At 36.6% G+C, this 20886-nt stretch overlaps 2 protein-coding genes across 10 annotated transcripts in view; one reads left to right on the top strand and one right to left on the bottom strand.

The window, feature by feature from the left end:
• The window catches only part of CIP2A (cellular inhibitor of PP2A), a 28070-nt gene extending 22160 nt beyond the window's left edge, over positions 1 to 5910 (bottom strand). Inside the window, exons 1-2 of the mRNA XM_007187132.2 lie at positions 5558 to 5910; positions 368 to 515 (exon numbers count right to left, since the gene is read on the bottom strand). Of these exons, the coding sequence (XP_007187194.2) occupies positions 368 to 515; positions 5558 to 5659 (250 nt within the window). The 5' untranslated portion in view covers positions 5660 to 5910. The remainder of the gene's footprint in view (positions 1 to 367; positions 516 to 5557) is intronic.
• A 47-nt stretch (positions 5911 to 5957) lies between these two features.
• The window catches only part of DZIP3 (DAZ interacting zinc finger protein 3), a 118689-nt gene continuing 103760 nt past the window's right edge, over positions 5958 to 20886 (top strand). For 2 of the 9 annotated variants that reach the window (XM_057545323.1, XM_007187136.2), the window contains exons 1-2: positions 5990 to 6183; positions 18665 to 18766. In XM_057545323.1, coding sequence (XP_057401306.1) covers positions 18735 to 18766 — 32 coding nt within the window. In that variant the 5' untranslated portion in view covers positions 5990 to 6183; positions 18665 to 18734. Of the gene's footprint in view, positions 6184 to 6329; positions 6435 to 15577; positions 15952 to 18664; positions 18767 to 20886 lie in introns of those variants that run through there. The other 7 variants (XR_451429.2, XM_028167707.2, XM_057545321.1 and 4 more) reach the window with 7 other exon arrangements.

The raw sequence follows: 20886 nt of genomic DNA, 5'->3' as shown, positions 1-20886 counted from the left end.
AGGATGATGTTTTGATCACTAGCTATGACTTTCCAGAGTGCTGTAGTTCACACTGACATTATGTACATGCATTTTTTTTAAAATTCAAAAATAGGCCCACATTTCCCAAGGTACATTCTTTTCTGTAGACCACTGAACCCTTGATATGCTTCAGATTCTTTGTTCCAATAATCTTAAGAAAGGATGCATATAATTTTCCCTTTTCAAGAGATCCACAATACAAAATAGTTCTGAGAGGTCCTGCAATGAAGAAATCTTTTGAATGTGAATCATTCTCCAAAAGATTCTATAACTAAATCTGCCCTTTAAAAAAATATTAAATTCATACAATTTCTAAAAAATAAAAAAGAGAAACTAAATACATTACCTAGTTGAGATAGCAAACTGATGATACTTAAGATCAGTGAAGCACTTATGTTTGGGTCTTCAAGTAGCTCTACAAGGCAACTTAAGCATTCACTTGGTAGTATCTGATTTGATGTAAACAATCGGGTGAGCTTCTGTCCAGAAATTACCTAGAAAAGAGTCATTAAAATGTGCTAGTTAGGGCTCCCCTGGTGGTGCAGTGGTTAAGAATCCGCCTGCCAATGCAGGGGACATGGGTTCGAGCCCTGGTCGGGGAAGACCCCACATGCCGCAGAGCAACTAAGCCCGTGTGCCACAACTACTGAGCCTGCACTCTACAGCCCGTGAGCCACAACTACTGAGCCCATGTGCCACAACTACTGAGCCTATGTGCCACAACTACTGAAGCCTGTGCGCCTAGAGCCCATGCTCCACAACAAGAGAAGCCACTGCAATGAGAAGCCCGTGCACTGCAACCAAGAGTAGCCCCCACTGACCGCAACTAGAGAAAGCCTGCGCGCAGCAACGAAGACCCAACGCAGCCAAAAATAAATAAATAAAATAAATTAACAAAACAAAATAAAAAAGAGCCCTCTTTAAAAATCATGAGGGGGCTTCCCTGGTGGCGCAGTGGTTGAGAATCTGCCTGCTAATGCAGGGGACACGGGTTCGAGCCCTGGTCTGGGAAGATCCCACATGCCACGGAGCAGCTGGGCCCGTGAGCCACAACTACTGAGCCTGCGCGTCTGGAGCCTGTGCCCCGCAACGGGAGGGGCCGCGATAGTGAGAGGCCCGCGCACCGCGATGAAGAGCGGTCCCCGCACCGCGATGAAGAGTGGCCCCCACTTGCCGTAACCAGAGAAAGCCCTCGCACGAACCGAAGACCCAACACAGCCAAAAATAAATAAATAAATAAATAAAGTAGCTATAAAAAAAAAATTAAAAAAAAAAAAAATAAAAAATAAAAAAAAAAAAACTAATTAGAGTATACCTAAAAAAAAAAAAAAAAAAAAATCATGAGGGACACAGAATAATTTTTTTAAAAAGAAAATATTAAAAAAAAAATGAGTTAGTTAAGAATTGGCAATTTTCACTTCTCCATTTCAAATAAAAATCCAGTTCTTCCAAAGTGCCATTGCCACACTTTCCCAATTTAGAAAATTCATACATGTTGTTCCCTCTGCATAGATGATCACCTATCCCTTCACTCACTAACTAATGTAATCATTCCAGTCTCAATTTTGTTTCCTCCACTAAGCTTTCTCTAATCCTCTTCCACTAACTAGGTTAGGTTTGCCTGTTATACTATCCTATAGTACATTACACTTTTATTTGCTAAGTCAGCAAGCTTTTGCCAACTTAGCAAAATTTATCCTCCCCACTACACTGATCACTCCATGAAGGCATAGACTACAAATCAACATTCTACTACCAATATATTTAACGAATAAATGAATTCCACCTTCTTTGAGGGAGGCAAATGGAAAGTGTAAAGCAGCTAAATCCAAAGGCTTATTCATGGGATTAACTATGTGATTATTCCTTCTGCTCCCTACCAGACAGTACCTAAGCCCAGAAGTTAGAGATCACAAAGAAGGAAGTTAAAAAAATTTTTTTTGAGTAGGCAGGTCAGGAATTAAAAAAATTTTATTATTTGTTATTTCACTATTTACTCCTCTCATAACACTATAAACGTACCGCCTACTAGCACCACCTCCGGGAAGGGTAAGCTGGGATGAGGGCTGGGAACAGTTGTCAGACAGCCACTTACTTTCAAAATGCTTTATGAATATTATTCATTATTAAGCAAATCTTTTCTATAAAGATAAAAAAATCATTTACTTTAGGATTAGATTAAATCTGTTCTAAACGTTTTTATTCTTAAAAGACTTTTTAAAAAAAAGACTATCATCAGAATTGTTTTAGCATCCCTCTGTCTTTCTTTTCTATATCCCTTTTATACCCTTGCCCAGATGTCAGTCTTTCTTGTAAAGCTTTGCTGATAAGAGACTATCTGTTCAGACTATCTGTTCCCACAGAGTATGTATTTTAACATTAAAGTAAAAGTCTATCAGACTGAAAAAACAGGTCCAAAGGTGAAATTAGATACTGAGAGTAAATATTTTGAGGTAAAGAACCTTCTGAGCATTGCCCTTTTGCCTGCTTATACAGATAGCCCTCTAAAATATTGACATTTTCTGCTTTAAATACAATTTCCCTAAGGACTGGACCTGTATTTCAACAACATAAGTATTCTAAGATATAATAATTATTTATTATAAGGTAAAATTAAAAAAAATCACTTTGCATATTTTCCTCTTTAATCATACACATTGAAGGTTTTAATGCAAATAGGACTTATTTCAATAATAACTAATACTCTAGCACTTACTCTGGCCTAGCTATTGTTCTAGGTACATTATGTATGTTAATTCCTTTCAGCTTCATAATAAACCTGTACTAATTGTTTTACAGATGAGTAAACTGAGGCACACATAATAGACAGCGGTACAACTTGGATTCACTGTTCCTGAATCCCTGCTCCATAATCATTACATAAGATTAGTGCTGTGAAACACCGTCAAGAATGAGACCAGGGCTTCCCTGGTGGCGCAGTGGTTAAGAATCCGTCTGCCAATGCAGGGGACACAGGTTCGAGCCCTGGTCTGGGAAGATCCACATGCCGCGGAGCAACTAAGCCAGTGCACCACAACTACTGAGCCTGCGCTCTAGAGCCCGCAAGCCACAACTACTGAGCTCGCGTACCACAACTACTGAAGCCCGCGTGCCTAGAGCCCGTACTCTGCAACAAGAGAAGCCACCGCAATGAGAAGCCTACACACTGCAATGAAGAGTAGCCCAAACCCGCATACAGCAACAAAGACCCAACACAGCCATAAATAAATAAATAAATTTATAAAAAAAAAAAAAAAGAGACCAGCTCAGCTCTTCTGATCATAAAAAAAATCCAAAGCTAAGGTTCTGCAAGAAGACAAAAATCGTGCAGCAGAAGCGCAGCAGGATAGCAGAGTGAATAATCGTTCACGTGATAACCATCTATCACCCTTTGTATCCTCAGATGTTGCTCTCATGAGGTTGCTCTCATGAGGTCTCATGAAAAACATTCACCATTAATACTGTCAACCAAAAGAGTTAAAAGTTAAAAATTTGAAAGCACCAAGGAGTGGTGTGGATGAATGACAGCAAAATTCACACATTGCTGGTAGGAGGATACATCAGTATAACTTGTGGAAAACTGGTGTTTCAACCAGAACTGAACATAAACTTACCCTAAGACCCAACAATTACACTACGAGGTATATAAGAGAAATGAATACATACATCCACAAAAAAAATGTGTAAAAATGTTTATAACAGAGTTACTCATAATTCCACCCAGAACTGGAAACAACCCAGATGCTCATGAACAGGAGGATATATATAAACTGTGGTACCTCTGTACAATGGAATTCTAAATAGCAATAAAAAAGAATGAAATACTGGCACATGGGCCACATGAATAAATTTTACAGATTATACTGAGAGGAAGAAGCCAGTCACAAACGTACATATTAATCCACTTAACTGAAACTTTAGGGATAGTTGAAAAACTTATAGGGTGTTGGAAATGTTCTGTCTCATATGACAGGTGGTAGCTACTTGAGTGTACACTTATGTTTAAAAAAAACTATCAAGCTCTTCACTTAAGATTAATGCACTTTATGTAATGTATGTACGTTATCTCTCAATTAAATGGCAGAAGAATTTTTGGTAAACCTCTTGAAAACTTCGGGAACACAGTACCAAGAAGCCAATGTCCAAGCCTCAGATTTCTTTGAAGTCTCTTTCAATTCATGATAACACCCTGTTCGGATTCACAACACAACTGTTTACTCTCAAAGAGAGGTAATGTTTCAGATTAGAATCTAAATTTCTTAACTCCTAATTCTTAAATAAAACTGACAGCTCTGCTTATTCTGTGGCTTCTGGAGTCCACTAGTGCACTGTTCTATCCTCATCGAGAAGCAAAGCCCTAGCATTTAACAGCTAACACCTTCATTGTTAGGTTGGTAGGGATTTGTTGAGGTAATGAATGAAAAAAGAAAAGTGCTGAGATAAGCTCCTGAAGTGGTAAGAAGAGGAGCACCAGTAAAGCTTGAGAAAACTCACACAATAAGTGCACTACAGTCACAACTAAGGCTGATGTTGCTGTGCCATTCACTGCTGCCTTCTCTGTAGTATTTTGCAAACCTTTGGTAATTTAGCCTTTTATCATAAGGTTTATAAAACAAATAGTATATTTAAAAATTATGTTCAATTTTATGTTAACAGAAGCTGCGACAGAGAGAACTTTAATTCTATGTTAACCGAAGCTGCGACAGAGAATTAAAATAAGCTTTGATGGAGCTTAATTACTTTTTATTAAACTGAGGTCGTTATTAGTTGGAATTCCCTGAATGCATAACAAATGACAGCAGGAGTTTAAGAGCCTAAAAACAAATAGGATCACAGAAAGCTGTGATTATAACTTTTAGCATAAGATAAGTACACTCTAGATGCAAATCACTGGGAACTAACAGAAAAAGTGACAATTCAGCATTTTAGGACTGAAAAACTGAGCAATAAATTTTGGTAAAGAAAAATTGTGATTACTAGTAGGGGAGATTGCTTCCTAATCCAAAGAAAGTTGAAATAATAATTTTCAAGCCCGAGTTCAACGTGAGTTCAAATAAAAGCAGTAAGCAACAGGTTCAGATTGTAAACTGCCTAGTGACAGGTGTAAATCAAGTTTTAATCGTTACTCCCCATGACCTCCACCTCCGAGAATTGCTGTACATTTTGAGAAGGATCAGTTACAATGGAAAAACCAACATAAGAAGCAAAGGAAAAGATACAGCTCTAGCTCTTTCCTCTACCAACTCCAAATACAGCCTAAATCCCCCAACCTTTTGTCTCAACCTCCCTCTTTCTAGGGCTATCAGTAGTTACTCATCCCTTGCTGCAGTCAGCTGAACGCGGAGGGGCTTGGGGCGGGATAGAGAAGGGTGGGAATTCAAAGCTGACAATCATCAGCCTTCTTTACCAATACGAAAAGGCAGCGGAGGGAGCGAGCTGTCCTTTGTTTTCTAGGTTGAGACCACTACATCCCGGCCACCAAGTGAACGAAGGCTACGAGGAAGCCCGTCTCGTCCGCCACCCCGAAGGCCCTCACCTCCAAGTGCCGCAAAAGCTGGGTGGCGTTCGCTTCCGACTTAACTGCTTTATACTGACTAGTGGTCAGAAGCAAGGACTTCAAGCAGGCGGTGTTGTCCATCGGGACCCGCCACAGTCCCGCCTCAGGGCTAACACCACCGTGCCACTCGATGCCAGCTCGGTCCTCTAGCTTGCCCCGCGCTTTTTAAAAAATTTTCGCCCCCACCCACTCGCTCCCAGAAGCTTCCGGTTCCGGTCGAGCTCCGGAAGTCCCTGGGCAACCTGGGGAAGGGAACCATCTAGGAAGGGAGGGGAGGGGTGTGGTGGTGGAGGGAGAGTGAGGTGGGGGTCGAGGCCCTTTGTGAGTCCGTGAGGCGGGCTGGGAGTTGTCCTTTCAGATCCCCTGATCCGAAAAGCCGCGAGGTTTCAGTTCGAGATCCCGTGAAGACGAGACATCTCGCGAGAAGTGCAATTGCGGCTCCACCTGTGAAGGGGCGGTGGGCCGGTGGGGTGCCGGGAGGGTCTCTGTTAATCTGTGCGCTCTGTTTGCGTTCGCTTCCTCGGCCTTCACGCTGGATGGCCAGTTTTTCCTTTGTGCATCATCCTCTACCTGAGAAATGGTCGCTTCCCCCTAGTCTAGACACGGTGAGGAGCTCTGAGGAGGAGAATCTTGGGCTCTAGATTTTGAGGCGGCCTGGGAGGGGCCTCTTTTTAAAACCGCTCATTTGTCCACCCCTTCTACCCAGGAATGTTGGTTTCTCAGAGCCATTCGGATTCGGTGGCAAGTTAGTCATGCCCTTATGATAGTCGTTGTCAAACTTATTTGAGAAAGCTGGTCCAGGTGACTCCTGGGCCAAGTGTTGCTCCGGAGGGTGTTCTGATTAGCGTCAGTTTTTGTAAGTGAAGGTGCTGTTTTTATCTGGCGTAGTTGATTGTTTTATAACTCTTGGTGTCTAAGGAAATGACACTATTCGCGGTTTTTCATCAGAGATAATATTATGCATGTATATATAATGAAATGAGTCAGGCTGGTTCTGGAGCTTTTTGCTTAATGTATGCTAATGTTGAATGAAGCTTTAAAAGTCAGTTTGGATAAATTTTTAAGAATAGGGTACACGTCCTTTTAATTAAACCATTTGTCAGAAATCATGTTTTGTCAATTCAAAGAAAGTCTATTCTACGTCACTATTTTTAAAGGCAGGAATTTTTTTATATTAAAAATTTAAAAATTAAGTCTGAAAGCTTAAGATAATAATTGAGGCGTAAATCATTGGATAATTAATGTATTTATGCATTTATTCATTCTGTAAACAATTGACTGTATAAAAGTGCGCTAAACCTGCCAGTCAGGGAACCGGCTGGGAAGGAACTGTCTAATCAAGGAAATGTACTAAGTAGGTCGTACATATGGAATTCATATGGAATTCACCGCTCAAATTAGAGGCACCATGCCGTTGTGGTAAAGAGTGAAGCCAGGCTGTCTGCTTACAAATCCTAGCTCTACCTTTTACTGTGGGACCACAGGCAAATTCTCACTGCTTCAGTCTCTTCATAAAGTAAAACTACTAACAGTAGTATCTGTTTCATAAAGTTGCTCCTTCAGTAGATAATTAGAGCCTAGAATGTGCTAGGCACTGGTCTAGGCACTAGATTGAGTGAATAACGTAAAAATCCTATTGTCATAGAACAAAAATCCTACCATTACCTTCTGACAGTGGAAAGAAAAATAACAAGCACAGTAAAGAAAGCGAGATGGAGAAAAAAAATAGAGAATTATTCTTCTAGAGTTATGGTTAAAAGGAAGGGAAATGGGAGGTCAGGATAGAGAAAACAACATTGGAGGAAATATCAGTACTACAAGGAGTTGGAAAAGAGACCTATGCTCTCTAAGGGGAAAGATTTCTAGATAGAATATCAAGGGCAAAGGCCTTGAAATGGGAGCCTGAGAATGTGTGTAAGGAACAGCAAGGACACCACTATGGCTGGAGTAGAGAGCAAGTGTGAGAGTAGTAGAGATGAAATCATGTCAAGTTATTATAAAATGAGTTAACCAACGAAGAATTTAGAACAGTTGCCTGGCATATTTATGTTCTCAGCAGGTATTAGTTGCATCTTAGTTCCCTGGCAAGTACAGTGATAGCAGTTTGGCAGTGTCAGATTTTTCACTAATAATGACAAATGCATCATAATTATCCCCATTTTGTCCTGAGGGAAAGGGTCAAGGCTGTTTGCTGTAAGTGCCATCTTTCTTTGAAATCTTGCGTTTTAACTTGAGCAGTCACAAATTTTGCATCTCTTCCGTATTTATTTTAATGTACAATAACGTCTTTCTCAAAAAAATCTTCACCAAAAATTGATGTAAATTTAGTAGGATGTACCACTTGTGGTAGCTGTGAGAAGGAGAAGTATCTTTTGTCGGAGATACTTGCGTATCCTAATATGAGAAACAGAGCCATGTTTTAAGACCCAAAAAGAGGGGAAAGGAGGAGGAGGAAATGAAGCTGGGTCCAAATGACTGAAGGCTTTATTAACCTTGAGCTTGGACTCCATCCTGAATTCAGTGGTGATCTCTGGTTTTAAACTGGGGCCTGATCTAGTTAGGTTTGTGTTTTAGATTGATTACCCTGGTAGCTAGACAGTCTATGATTCTGAGGATGATAAGACCAGAAGTAGGGAGAATATTTAATTTACTGGAATCTTTCCAAAGGATAGCCGAGATAACTGAAGTGGAGATAGCAAAAAGATGACAAATTTGAGAAATATATATGAGGTGAAATAGGCAGGACTTAGTGAATGATTTCAAATGTGAAGAGTGAGGAGAGGGATGAAACTAGAAGGGATTCCAAGTTTCTAGATTGGGTGGTAGAGAAGATATAGAAACTGCTGAGGTAGTCAGTATTAAGTATTCAGGTTGTATTTTATGTTCAATGAAATTTTATATAGCTTATCATATAGTCTTGTGCCATTCTCATTAAATTTATTCCTGGGTATTATATAATTTTTGTTACTGTGAGTGGGTTCTCTTTTTCTCCTGTAAATTTTTTGTTTGTTATTGCTACTGTTAAAAGAGAAACTGATTTTTGGTATATCTTTTATCCAGCCTACTGACTAAAATTCCTTATTGATTCAGTTTTGCTTCCTCTCTTAGATTTTCTAGCTATATATCATCTGCAAATAATCATTTCATCCCTTCCAATATTTGTTGTCATACTTTATTTTATTAGTGTAATCTTTAAAGTATGAAATAATCATAATGATATTGAATATCGTAGTCTTACTACTTAATTGAATGGGAATGACCAGTATTTTAACACTTAGTATAATTTGTGCTATTGGCATGAGATAAATATTCTTTAAAATGTTTTGGCGGTTGCCCTTTATACCAGTTTTATTTAAAGATTTGCCGAAATGTCTGCTAAAAAAAATTATTAAATGTTTATGTATCTTATTTTTCCCTTTAAAATGATAATACAGTGGATTATATTGATTTTATTCTTAGGATAATAATAGCTAACACATATTGAGCATTTGCCATGTGCCAAGCACTGTTCTAAGAACTTAACTGTTTAATCTTTATAACGTCATGCTTTAGGTACTATTATGATCTTCATTTTACAGATGGAAAAAACTGAGAGAGAGGTGAAGTAATTTGCCCAAGGTCACGCAAGAAGTAGTAGCAAACCTTATCTTTGCTATGCTGCAGATATTTTATTCAGGATTTTATATTTATGTTTGGGAGAATTTAAAATAATTTTTCTTTATTCTCTCTTGGAATTTGGATTGTATGTTTCTTTTGAAAAATGAATTGGAAATTTTCCATCTTTTTTTCTGTGCTGTAGAATAATGAGAATCAAATAGAATCATTTGATCCCTGTAGATTATGTACAACTGGCCTATAAAATCAAGCTTGATAGCTTATTTAGTGGTAGATCTTTAGAAAATATTTGAATTTGTAATATGGTTATTGATCTGATCATTTTTTCTATCTTTTCTTGTGTTAGCTTTGGAAATAAAAATTTTTAGCATACCAACTATTTCTCTAAATTTGAAAATTTATTGATGTAAAGTTACATCAGTATACAATAATTCTCTTAATCTCTTCTTTGTACATTTGAATTTCCATTTTCATTATAATGTTATCTGTTTTCTTAGTGGGGCTTTCCAGGGGTTTGTCTATTTTATTCAGCTTTTCAAGAAGCAACTTTCGTTTTATTAAATTTTTTTTTTCTTCAGAATCACTAATTTTACTTTTATCTTTAAAAATTTCATCCATATAAATATATTTGTTCTTTTTATAATTTTTTAAAAGTTGAAGGCTTAGTATATTTCCGTACTATATTTTTTATTAAAGACTATTCATGCCAGAAATATTTTAAAAGACAGTAGCTAAAGTGAGCATCTGCTTTGTAGTTAAAAAAATGTTTAATTATTTTAATCATTCTGGTAAATATTTTTTAAATGCTAATATTCATTCATTTATCAAATATTCACTGAATGCTAGTTATTTTTCAAAGATCTTAGAGTCTGTTGGGAAAGTAGCAAACCAGAATAAGTGCTTTTCAAGAGAAATAGAATGCTGTAGGAACACATAATATTTTTTTAAGGCAAAATATTAAGTATCCAATTCCTTCATCAAGGAATGGCATGAAATCCCTCTTCTTTGTACATTTTTATTCCTGTCTGTTCTTTGTATTTGATGTAGGTATTTTTCCTAATTTATAGCTCAGGAAACACATTTAAGGGAGTTAAACAAAATTTGCTTAGGAGCTTACAACTCAAGGGCTGGGAAGCTCCTTTATTTCTTCTGGAAAAACTTAAAAAGAGCATATCTTCAATGCTGAATAGTAAAATGGAATTTTTTAATGTCTCATGACCAGGGTTTAAGTCATATTAGATGAATCATACTGTATGATTCATGAACTGTAAGTATCATGAACTGTATGTGTCATGAACTGTATTTTTGATGAATGTGCAGAGTTTGTAGAATACTGAATAATGTACTAAGGGAATTATATCAGAGGTGTGAACAAAGAGCTGATTGTTAATTCATTTACCCACCATATATTTAATGCTAGCTTGAGTGGCAGGTACATTTCTAGGTTCTGGGGGTACAGCAGTGAATCAAATAGACAAAAAATGTCTACCCAAGTAGAGCTTTTATTTTAATGGGAGATATAGCAAAAAAAAAAAAGAAATATAAGTAAAATATATTAACGTTAGTAATAAGTTCAGTATAGGAAAAAACAGGGAAGGGGGATAGGAAATATCGGAGTCAGGATGGAGAATTGCAATTTTAGTTAGGGTGGAGTATTGATCAGTATTTGCTGCATAACAAATCACCTCAAAACTCAGTGGTTAAAACCATGAACATTTATTTCTTGGTCTGTGGGTTGAGTGCAGTTAGTCTGATCAAGGCATGACTTGGCTGGGTAGCTCTGCTTTAGCTGTTTTGTGGGGAAGGGGAGATATCTTGAGCTCAATTTCAGTTATGACAAGGTGTTTACTAGACATCTGGGAGCTATTGAGTGGGCTGTTGAATATATTATTTGTAGTTAAGGGAGAGGTCAAGGCCAGAGATAAAAATTTAAAGCCTGGAGACTAAATGATACAGGGTGAGTAGGATAGAAAAGACTGAACCCCAAAGTACTTAAGTATTTAGAGGTTGGAGAGATGTGAAGAACCAACAAAAAACACTGAGAAGTAGTTGCCGGAGGACAGGCGACCTATCTTGACCCCATGGTTGTCTATAGGGATCCATCTTAGCTGCAGCATCTGGGCTGCTTTTGACTTCTAAAAGAAGACTCTAGGTCGACAAAGAAGGAAGTCTTAATCTACATACAGGTTCACTCTTTACTTCTGCCTTCAGAGGCCTTGAACTATGCAGAAGGATGGGTGGCTTCATTCTTTAAATTAATATTGCATGCTTAAAGTACACCAGGTACTAGGCACTGGGGATGTAGCAAGGGATTTAGAAAAAGAAAAAAAAATTTCCTGACACTGGGAATTCCATGCTAGTGAGGGCATGAGGCCAAATCTAAAACTAAGAGCTTATTCAATAGGCATAAACAGCAGAACGGAAATTCCATTGGCCCAGGTTCCAAAGATTCAAGGCAAAGAAATCAGTGGTAGAAAATTGGCAGAGGTCTAGGCATGGGGTCATTTGGATACTGTGTCCCCACTATGGTTAAAACAATTCAATATGTACTAATATTAAATTGATTTTACCCTTTATACAGAGCCAGGAAACAGTCTGTACAGTTAATGTCAACTCTTAATTTTCAGAAATGTTAACCTTCATCACAAAGCCAGAAAACCTAAATAAACCAAAATTATTCTCCCTTTGTAATTCTTCTTCTTCCTGTTTTCTCTCCCAACTATCAAGTATTATGATTAAGCTAATTTGCCAAACCATGAAATTAACTTTCTTACTTTTCAGACAGTTCCTGATTTTTTTAATGTACATTTCACAGACTTCAACTCTAGATTAAGAATACAAGGTTTGGATAATTTGGGTAAATGTTTTATCCCGCATTTTCACATCTAATTTCATATCCCCAAATCAGAAGTTTTCCTTTTAAAAAAAAAAGGTACTATCCATTGTTTCTGAATCTAATTTTACAGATAAGTAAAGATGAAAATGACATACTTTTATTTTAAGTTAAGGTATGGTAATCATTTTTCATTATAACTAGTATTTGTTGAAAGCCTCCTTTTTGCAGAACAGGGCCCTTTGCATATCTCATTTAAAAATTTCTAGTCTTTTAGGAAATAGATATTATCAAGTTCATGAAATGGGTATATATCTGTTTCCTGAATTAAAATGTGAAGTCATTTTCTGAGACAGGGGTGTCCAAAGTAGAATATGCACACCTGAGATATGTGAAACTGACTATTAGGGTGTGGAAACAGATATTAGAACTTTTCTTTTTGCTTATTTTAATCTCATTCTTTTTTATTTTATATTATAGTAGTACCTACAATAGCATGAATAGCATAAATGAATTGCTATTCATGTATTTTCAGTGTATTCATATATCTTCAGAATTTACTGCTTTAGAAGTATGTGATCCAAAAAAATTGGGGACTTCTCCAAAATCTTTAACTTTGACAGAGAATCAAGGTGGATTTGGATAGGGTCATTGGTGGTGGGAGAGTCAAGTACATATTGTATTCTCCATTCCATTCTTGATTATCATCTCCACATGTCATGTCTTTACATTCTGTCTTGTTTCCTTTTTTTTTTCATTATTGTCTAACAACTTATGACAACATAATATTTTGAAATGGCTGAAAATATTCCACTTTTGGAGAATTTGCTTAGGGGTAACATATGGTCCTTCTAACAGTCCAAGCTACATTTTTGAACAGCATGGTTTTGGCAGTGCTATCTGTAAATAACCTGAAACTGATGGATAGTTTAATATTTGGATTTTTTTTCAGGTAAATTCTAACCTGTGCATATTTTTGTAGGTACAATACATTCCATATATTTGTAACAAATTAATGTATATATTCTGTAGGTTTGCTTGTGTAAGTCCAGGAATAGTGACTGAATAGATCTGAAGAGAATCAAATACCTGCTTCAGACAAGATGCTAATTTTGGCAAGGATGTTCCCTATATTGGCAGATTTATAAATATGGGGCATTGGGTATGCATTGCAAGTTTCTTGCTTCCTGGTATAAACTGCCCGATAATGCTAACAATGATCTTTGCTAAATGGCAAGAGCTGAGATGGACAGTGAGTACCCTGATATTTTGGGGCAGAAAATATCTTTGGTTTCTGATAACTTTTGCAAAGATTTTCCAACCATTGTCTCTCAGTCCTGGAGTTTACTTAAGCAAACTATGTATTTTTTCCTTGTGGGAAAATAGTGTTTTGGCCTCCCTTGCCTAGGTATGTTCATTTTGAGGCCTTGCCAAGAACCTAATCAAATACAAAATGGAAGAAATTAATGGAAAATTCGAAAATTAAATAATCGGTATATTTCACCTATTCTTCACACAGCTGATAAACTAATGGTACAACCTCAACCTGTTATTCTTTGAGTTTAACCTGATGGCCCTAGCCCTTCTTGTTTACCTGCATCTATCTAACATGTGAGAAATAGACTTTGAGAGTGCTAGAGCCATAGAAAACCTGCTTTACTCCTTTCAAAGCCACCAAGAATGGCTGTTGCTGCTTGGCTAGCAGATATAGTCAGATCAATAATAGTTAAAAGTTTGGTTTTAAGGAACTCCCATCAAAATGTCTTGAGTTATTCCTAGAAAATGTCCTCTTCATATTTTTTTCAGCCTTGAACTGGTTACTGTACTTCTCATATGTGGCTAAAACATCTCACATCTCAACTTTAAGGAGTGTTTTGGAATTCTTTTGGTAAAATCTAGCAGAAGCGATAACTAGCATTATCAGGGTTTGCTTTATTAACAGACCCATGAACTTCTGGAGTACATTTAATTCAGTGCTGAAATAGTAAATTCAGCTTTTAAGATAGCTTTTAAAATTTTACCAAGTTGCATGTTCAAGATTGTTTATTGCAGCATTGTTTATCATAGCAAAAAAAAAAACAAACCCACAAACACACACAAACTGGACACGATGTATTTATCAATAGTGGTCTGGTAAAATGATACATTTTTAACAACGGCATATTATGCAGTTTAAAGAATATGGCAGATGAATATGTGCTGATGTGAAAAATGCAAAGTACCAAACATGTGCAAACTAAGCTGCCATTTGTACCATATGGGATATATTTGAAAAAATTTTTTGTCCCAATTCTTAAGTCTCATTATTACCATTCCTTTTCATACAATAGCTTTTCTCTAAGGTAGAGAATTGTAAGAAAAGTGAACTAATTTTGCCACAAATTTAAACAAAATTAAATGAAGATGATGATAGGAACACTTACATAGTCCTTACTATGTGCCAGGTACTGTTCAATTACATGTTTTAAACGTTTACTCTTCACAACAACCCTGTGAAGCATGTATCATCTTTATCCCCATTTTTCAGATGAGGAAACTGAGATGTTAATTCCACACAATGTTGCATGGCTAGTATGTGTCGAAGCTGACGTACATACCCTTGCAGACTGGCTCCAATGTCTCTGTGCTCTTAACTACCAATTCTATGCATCCTCTCAACTTACTTTTGACATTGATGGAAACTAAATGAGATACTTTGTCATTTCTCTTTCTCGTAGACAGATGATTTGTTTTTATATAATACATGATACCTAATAACAGGATGGTCCTATTTTTATTGCTGAAAATAATCTATGTTCATTTAATTAACCTTTCATTTTAACTCGTTCATTTAGTTAGGTAGTTCTCAACTGTGGGGAATTTTGTCCCCTAGAGGACATTTGGCAGCGTTTGGAGACATTTTTGGTTGTCACAGTGGGGCTGAGAGATGGGAGATAGTTGCTACTGTCATCTACTGGATAGCTAGGGATGTTGCTAAACATCCTAAAAATGCATAGGATAACTTCACGTAACCAAGATTTATCCAGCCCGAATGTCAATAGTGCCAAGAAACCCTGATTTAGTTGGCATAAGGAAAGTTCTCAATAATTGGACTCCTGTCCTGAAAAATACCAAATATATTATTTTGTTTATTTTGTTTTCAAGCTAGTAGCATTGAGAAAAGCGAACTTTAGTTTTACTGTTTTTTACACTGGTATTTTTCACTTTTCCCACCTGGCATTGTGTGATCTGTAAGTGCCAGAGCTGACAAGGGTAGCAAATTCATGGGACCATGGAACATCACCTACACATTGAAATGTAACCTTGTTGGCCAATTAGAGCCTCTAACTTGGTCAGGTGACTTAAGATGATCATTTGAGTGGATATAAAGGCAATGTACTTATATAATATACAGTTCAGGGAAGTGACAGGAGTGCTACACAGTAAATGTTTAAATGAATGATTGAAAAATTACAAACAAGAGCTGTGCCTACTTTGATATGAATATGCACAGCTTTAAAAGTAGGGAAAGAAAAGCCTTTACAATTTAAAAAAAGCTTGTTATAATTTCAGTAGGTAAGAGGAAAAGTGGTAACTGAAAGCTCAGATAGAGGGAGCAGTAAGAAAGGTATTTTACTGTTTCAAGAAATGGATGGCAATACCTTATTTTTCAACCAGTAAAACAGCCTGCAGATAAAATCATTTTGGTTGGTGGATAAAGGTGTGCTGTAAATTGACACTGAACTTTAACTTGCCCTATGATCAACCAGCCAGAACCTGAATAGTTCCTGCGGAAGAGCTGTTTCTCAATTCCAGGAAGGCAGAGTAAATGTTCAGTTTCCTGCTGACAGGGAAAGTCTATTGAATACACCAGGGGAAACTGGATTCACCCTTTCTCCCATGTTAACACTGATTTTAAAGGTTTCCTTCAGCCTCTTCTAGAATGGTAAGGACTTCGGATTATTTCAGAAATACAGGGTAACGTTTCAGGCTTGCTACTTCCTTTCTGTTGCTAGGCACTTACACCTTCGTTCCCAACAGAGGCTGTAAAGTGCTACTGCTGCCGCTGTTGCCTGTAGGGCTTGCCACACATATCAGCTCAGCTTCTGGGAAATGATGGGATTGATGATCCTCTCCTGGAAAACCTTTCATCACAGAGATTCACATCAGGTTGTATTTTAAAGCAGGCTGAAAAAGAAAGCCATTAGCCTTTCTTAACTCTTAATTCAGGATCCAAATACCTTCTGATTTATTGATTAATTAATTTTATATCTTTTTCTTTTTCAAGCTGAACACTGAATAGCTTAGCTGAGGCCTTCCATCCTCTCTGCCTTGTTGCCAGAGGATTTTCCTCCTCTCTCTTCAGCCTCACTGTGATCTGTGCAAACAGCTACTAACTGAAGGAGAGCTTATTAGAAGGGGAAGTATCCATGTCTGAGCTTTTAAATTCTGAAAATGAGAGGATTGTTTTGTCTGGAAAAGGCACACGTTTGTATGCTCTGGCTATGAAATAATGCCTGTTACTTTTTATTAAAATAACCAGGGAGGTTAAGGAAACCATAAAAGAAAAAGTTTGATCACAATCCTACAATTCTCAAAGCCATATTCTTTTCTGTACAGCTTTATTAAAGAAATGAAACAGATCTAATTTAGTGTGAAAGAATAACAAGGATTGTCCAACCTCTCTCTGCTTCATTATGGGCTCTAGGTTGTATATTTCAACAGTATTTGAATAGAGAATGCAAAGTTTAATAGGCATATGACTTTGTATACTGAGTTTTTAAAATAAGACTAAAAGTACAAAATAATGTACAGAACTAGATTCTGAATAGGTGAATTATATTCATACTGACAGCAAGAAGTGTTTTATTAAGGATGGGCAAGAAACTAAGAGGTGTTAGAAAGCTCCATTTTAAATGAGGGAATTTAGTGTGAGTCTGTGTGTGTGAATCTTTGCACTTGTGTTTTGATTAAGAAGTATCAGCTAACATTGAATTGTTGGAGAATTAACCTTGTTTCTCCAGCCTTTCTGTGTAACTGAGAGCTGATGTGAGTCAAATACAGAAAATAGCTAGTATCATGATTAGGAATACTTGTTTTTCAGATGATCCCCTCAGGACTCCTTTTAGCCCTTACACCAGGAACTGAGTTGTCCCCTCCCCATAAGTTTGTTAATGATAGGATTCTCAACCCTCAAGGCTTAGGATGGTTCAGGTCCTACAGTTCTTTCTTGCCCTCTATGTGTTGTTGGCTTTTTCTGACTTTTTGGGAGACTCGGCCTCATTTAAAACAGTGTTCCTTTGAGTAAATACAATCTGAATTCTTAACAGGTGACTTACAAATGATCTTGTGGAATATATTTTCTTGATTTAAGAATTACCTCTGCTGAATTGCCTTTTAGTAATGGACCTCCAAAAGCTCTATCAATCTAATTTATGGGTGTGTATTAATATGCTGTTAGAGAAACTGGCTACCCAGTTACTGAAATAAATAAACAGTCTAGAGGCAACAAATGAGAAACTTTATCCAGTCTTGTGCTTGGCAGCAAGACACTCTAGGTCTGTTTTATTTATGCTATTGCTGCCACTTTCTTTTCTTTTTTCTCATCATTTCTTTCTTTGCCCCAGAGCACCAAGCAATAGTTTTACCTGCTTTCACTCTAACACTTCCTGGGCTTATGTACAGTGGGATCAGAAAGGGAAGTCAGCCTAACAGAGGGCAATGGAGTTTGGAGGCTTGAACTCTCAGCAAAAGAGATCAAATGGGACTAATTTTAGAAGAATTGGTCTTAGGGTAGTTAAATAGAGAGCAATATAAATAAATAGATATGCTAATAATACACTATTCCTCTTTTGTTTTCATTTATTTTGCCTCAGTATTTTTTTTTTTCTTTCAGGAAATATCCACAACATCCATTGATATCTGAACTAGAAAATATGCAAGAGTTCTTTACATCACACCTCTCTTATTAATGGAGATAGAGAATCATACAATTTTGGGGAAAAGTAGCTAAATGTTATTTTTAGACTAAAAGAAAATAAAACAATGAGTGCTATCAAGATTGTGTTAAAGAGAAACTTCTTATACCTCTGCGAAATACATTATTACAAACCATTTGGGAAGCCATTTAGCAATATGCACCTAGAGGCCTAAAATATTTGTGTCTTTTGACCTAGGAATTCTATTTCTGATAATTTACTGTAAGGAATTAATCATAAATATAGAAAATCCTTCATAGGCAGTGGAGTTTATCATAATACTAATTTATAATGAAAAAAATGGGAAACAATCTTAATGTCCAACTGTAAGGAAATGGGCAAGGAAACCCCAGTCAACCAATTGTTATGTAGCCATTGAGAATGTTTACTAGGAGTATAAAATAACATGAAAGATGCTTTTGATATAGTGTTCAGTGGTGAAAAAGGTAATGTAGAGTATTCCCTATTCAATAGGATTACAAATTGGTAAGATATACCTATGCTTGGAAAAAATTAAGTATATTAAAGTATAGGCAGTGATTTATGTTTGGATGATGAAACTGTGATTTTTGTTTTATAGCAGTTTCAAAATTTTCTTTAATGATTATGTACTATTTAGATAGTGGGAAGAAAGAATGAAATCCTTCTACCTTCCCACTAAAAGTATTATTTTCCTTACAGCTTTAAACAGCAGTCGTAAAAGTCAGTCTGCAAGCTTTGAAATAAGACTTGCAAGAGAATATTGTGCAGCATGGATTCTCTACCAGAAGAATTTTTTGTGAGGTAAGGGATGGGTTGACAAAAAACCAGCTGCAGTTGCTGCATTTTGAAGACACGACATTGGTCTTTTTCACATAACTTTGGGAAGCTAGTGTGAATGAGATACCCTAATGTTTCAAGACAATTTAGCAATTTTGATTAGTGAGAGATGTAAACTGGGTAAAATCTAATTTTGGAAAATTTCTCTAAGAACCACACCCTGGCTAAATAGCTAAGAATTGAAAGATGTATAATAACTTACCACACCTGGGCCATTCTCAACAAAGTAATATTTTATTTATCATTTAACAAGCACTTACATAGACTTACCTTTTATCTCATTCACACTAACTTTTGCCAGGCATTGTTTTAAATGCTTTTACAAACATTAACTTATATAAACTTCATAACAACTCAGTGAGGTGGGTACTATTATTATTCCCATTTTATAGAAGGTAACCTAAGCGTAACACAGAAGACTCTACTGAGTGGTTCAACTGGGCCTAGGCTAAATGTCAATCTGTCCCCTCAAATTAGGGAAAGTTCAGCCTGCTTGTACCTCTCCCATATAATACTAAAGAGCAGGTTAGTATTGGAGATCTCCTTGCCACCTTTCACTATCTCATATAATAAGCAATGTGTTGTTTTACAAGTATTTACTTACCTCCATGGTACTTAGGGAATAAAGACTAAGACAAAATGTGTGTACTGAGAGAGAATTATAATATAGTAGGAAGATACATAAAAAGTTATTTTATCTTTAGGCAAAATGCATACATAAGTGTTATAGTAGAAATGCTGTGGCTATATATAGAAAGGAACAATAATTATTGAGTGGGGTTCAGTGGGTTTCCACAAGGTGACATTTGAACTGAACTTTAAAGGATACAGGTGGCTTTTGATGGGTGTAGAAACAGAGCAGATGGGAGGTCATTTGGCTGAGGAAATAGCAAGAAAAAGTGTTTAAGATAAATTCTTGGGGAGGATTTTGACTCCTGGTAAGGAGTTTAGCTTTATTTTGTGCAGAGCCATTGACATTTGAAGAAGAGAAATGAAATTTTACACTGTATTTTGGGAAGACTACCTCTGTTGATAGTGGGAAGGATGACAAGATATGACAATTGTAATAGCTCAGGAAGAAGTTAATGAAGGCTTGTATGATAGGAATAGTAAATAGTAAGAAAGGAAGGATTTATAGAACTAGAATCAACAGAATTCTTTGACTACTTAAATATGAGAAAAGGGGCAAAAGAGTAGTAGAGTTGGTTTGAAAGTTTCTAATGACCGGAAGGAAATATGTAACGTTAGCTAATATGAAGATCACAAAAGGAGACAGGTTTAATGTGTGTTGAGAAAGTAAGAGAGGACAGATAATGAGTTCAGCTTTGGACATGAGCCAGACTGAGGTGTCGCTAAGATATTCTTATGGAGATTGTCGAGGAGGTGGAATGAAATGTGTAGCTGTAGCATCAAAGAATGATTAAGTCTGCAGAAATAGATTTGTGGATCATTAGAATGGGGTGCTATTTGAGTTCATGGAAGTTTGCTCATTTATTTGTTTTTATATTTATTCATTCAATAAATATTTGAGTGCCTACTTTATGTCAGATATTGGGCTAGAGACTTGAAGGTAAGGTAGTTCAATAAGAAGGACCTGAATCCTATCTGGGAGTGTTTATTCATGGGCATAAATGAGATTGATTTAAGTAGAAAATGTACTAAGAAAAAAGAGGGCTAAAAACATTACTGTGTACTATATATATTCAATATTTCAGGTATATTGTTATACCAAAATTTCAGCTTCTCCCAGCAGCAGAATAAAGTACACAGGTGGTAAAAGTAGCAGAATAGCAAAAGAAAAATACTAGTCTTGCACTTAGTTTTAGCTTTGCTGCTTTCTAGTGTATGACCTCTCTGGGCATTAATTTACCCATCTACAGAATAAAGTAGCTGCCATACATGACCACTGATGTACCTTCCTGTTCTAATACATGGGGAGCATGGTTTGATAGTGTTAATGTAAGCAGTTTTATATTAAATATTATTAAAATAATAGATGAATAAGGTGAATGAAAGGAAGAGAGATAGCCAGTGGTACAAACTGAGAAGTGGACAGCTGGAGGGGCTAGGAGAAGAACCAATAG

Source organism: Balaenoptera acutorostrata, chromosome 4, assembly GCF_949987535.1.
Source record: "Balaenoptera acutorostrata chromosome 4, mBalAcu1.1, whole genome shotgun sequence".
NCBI lineage: Eukaryota > Metazoa > Chordata > Mammalia > Artiodactyla > Balaenopteridae > Balaenoptera > Balaenoptera acutorostrata.
The sequence above is the reverse complement of the archived record's forward strand: the minus strand, read 5'-3'. Positions and strand labels throughout refer to the sequence as shown.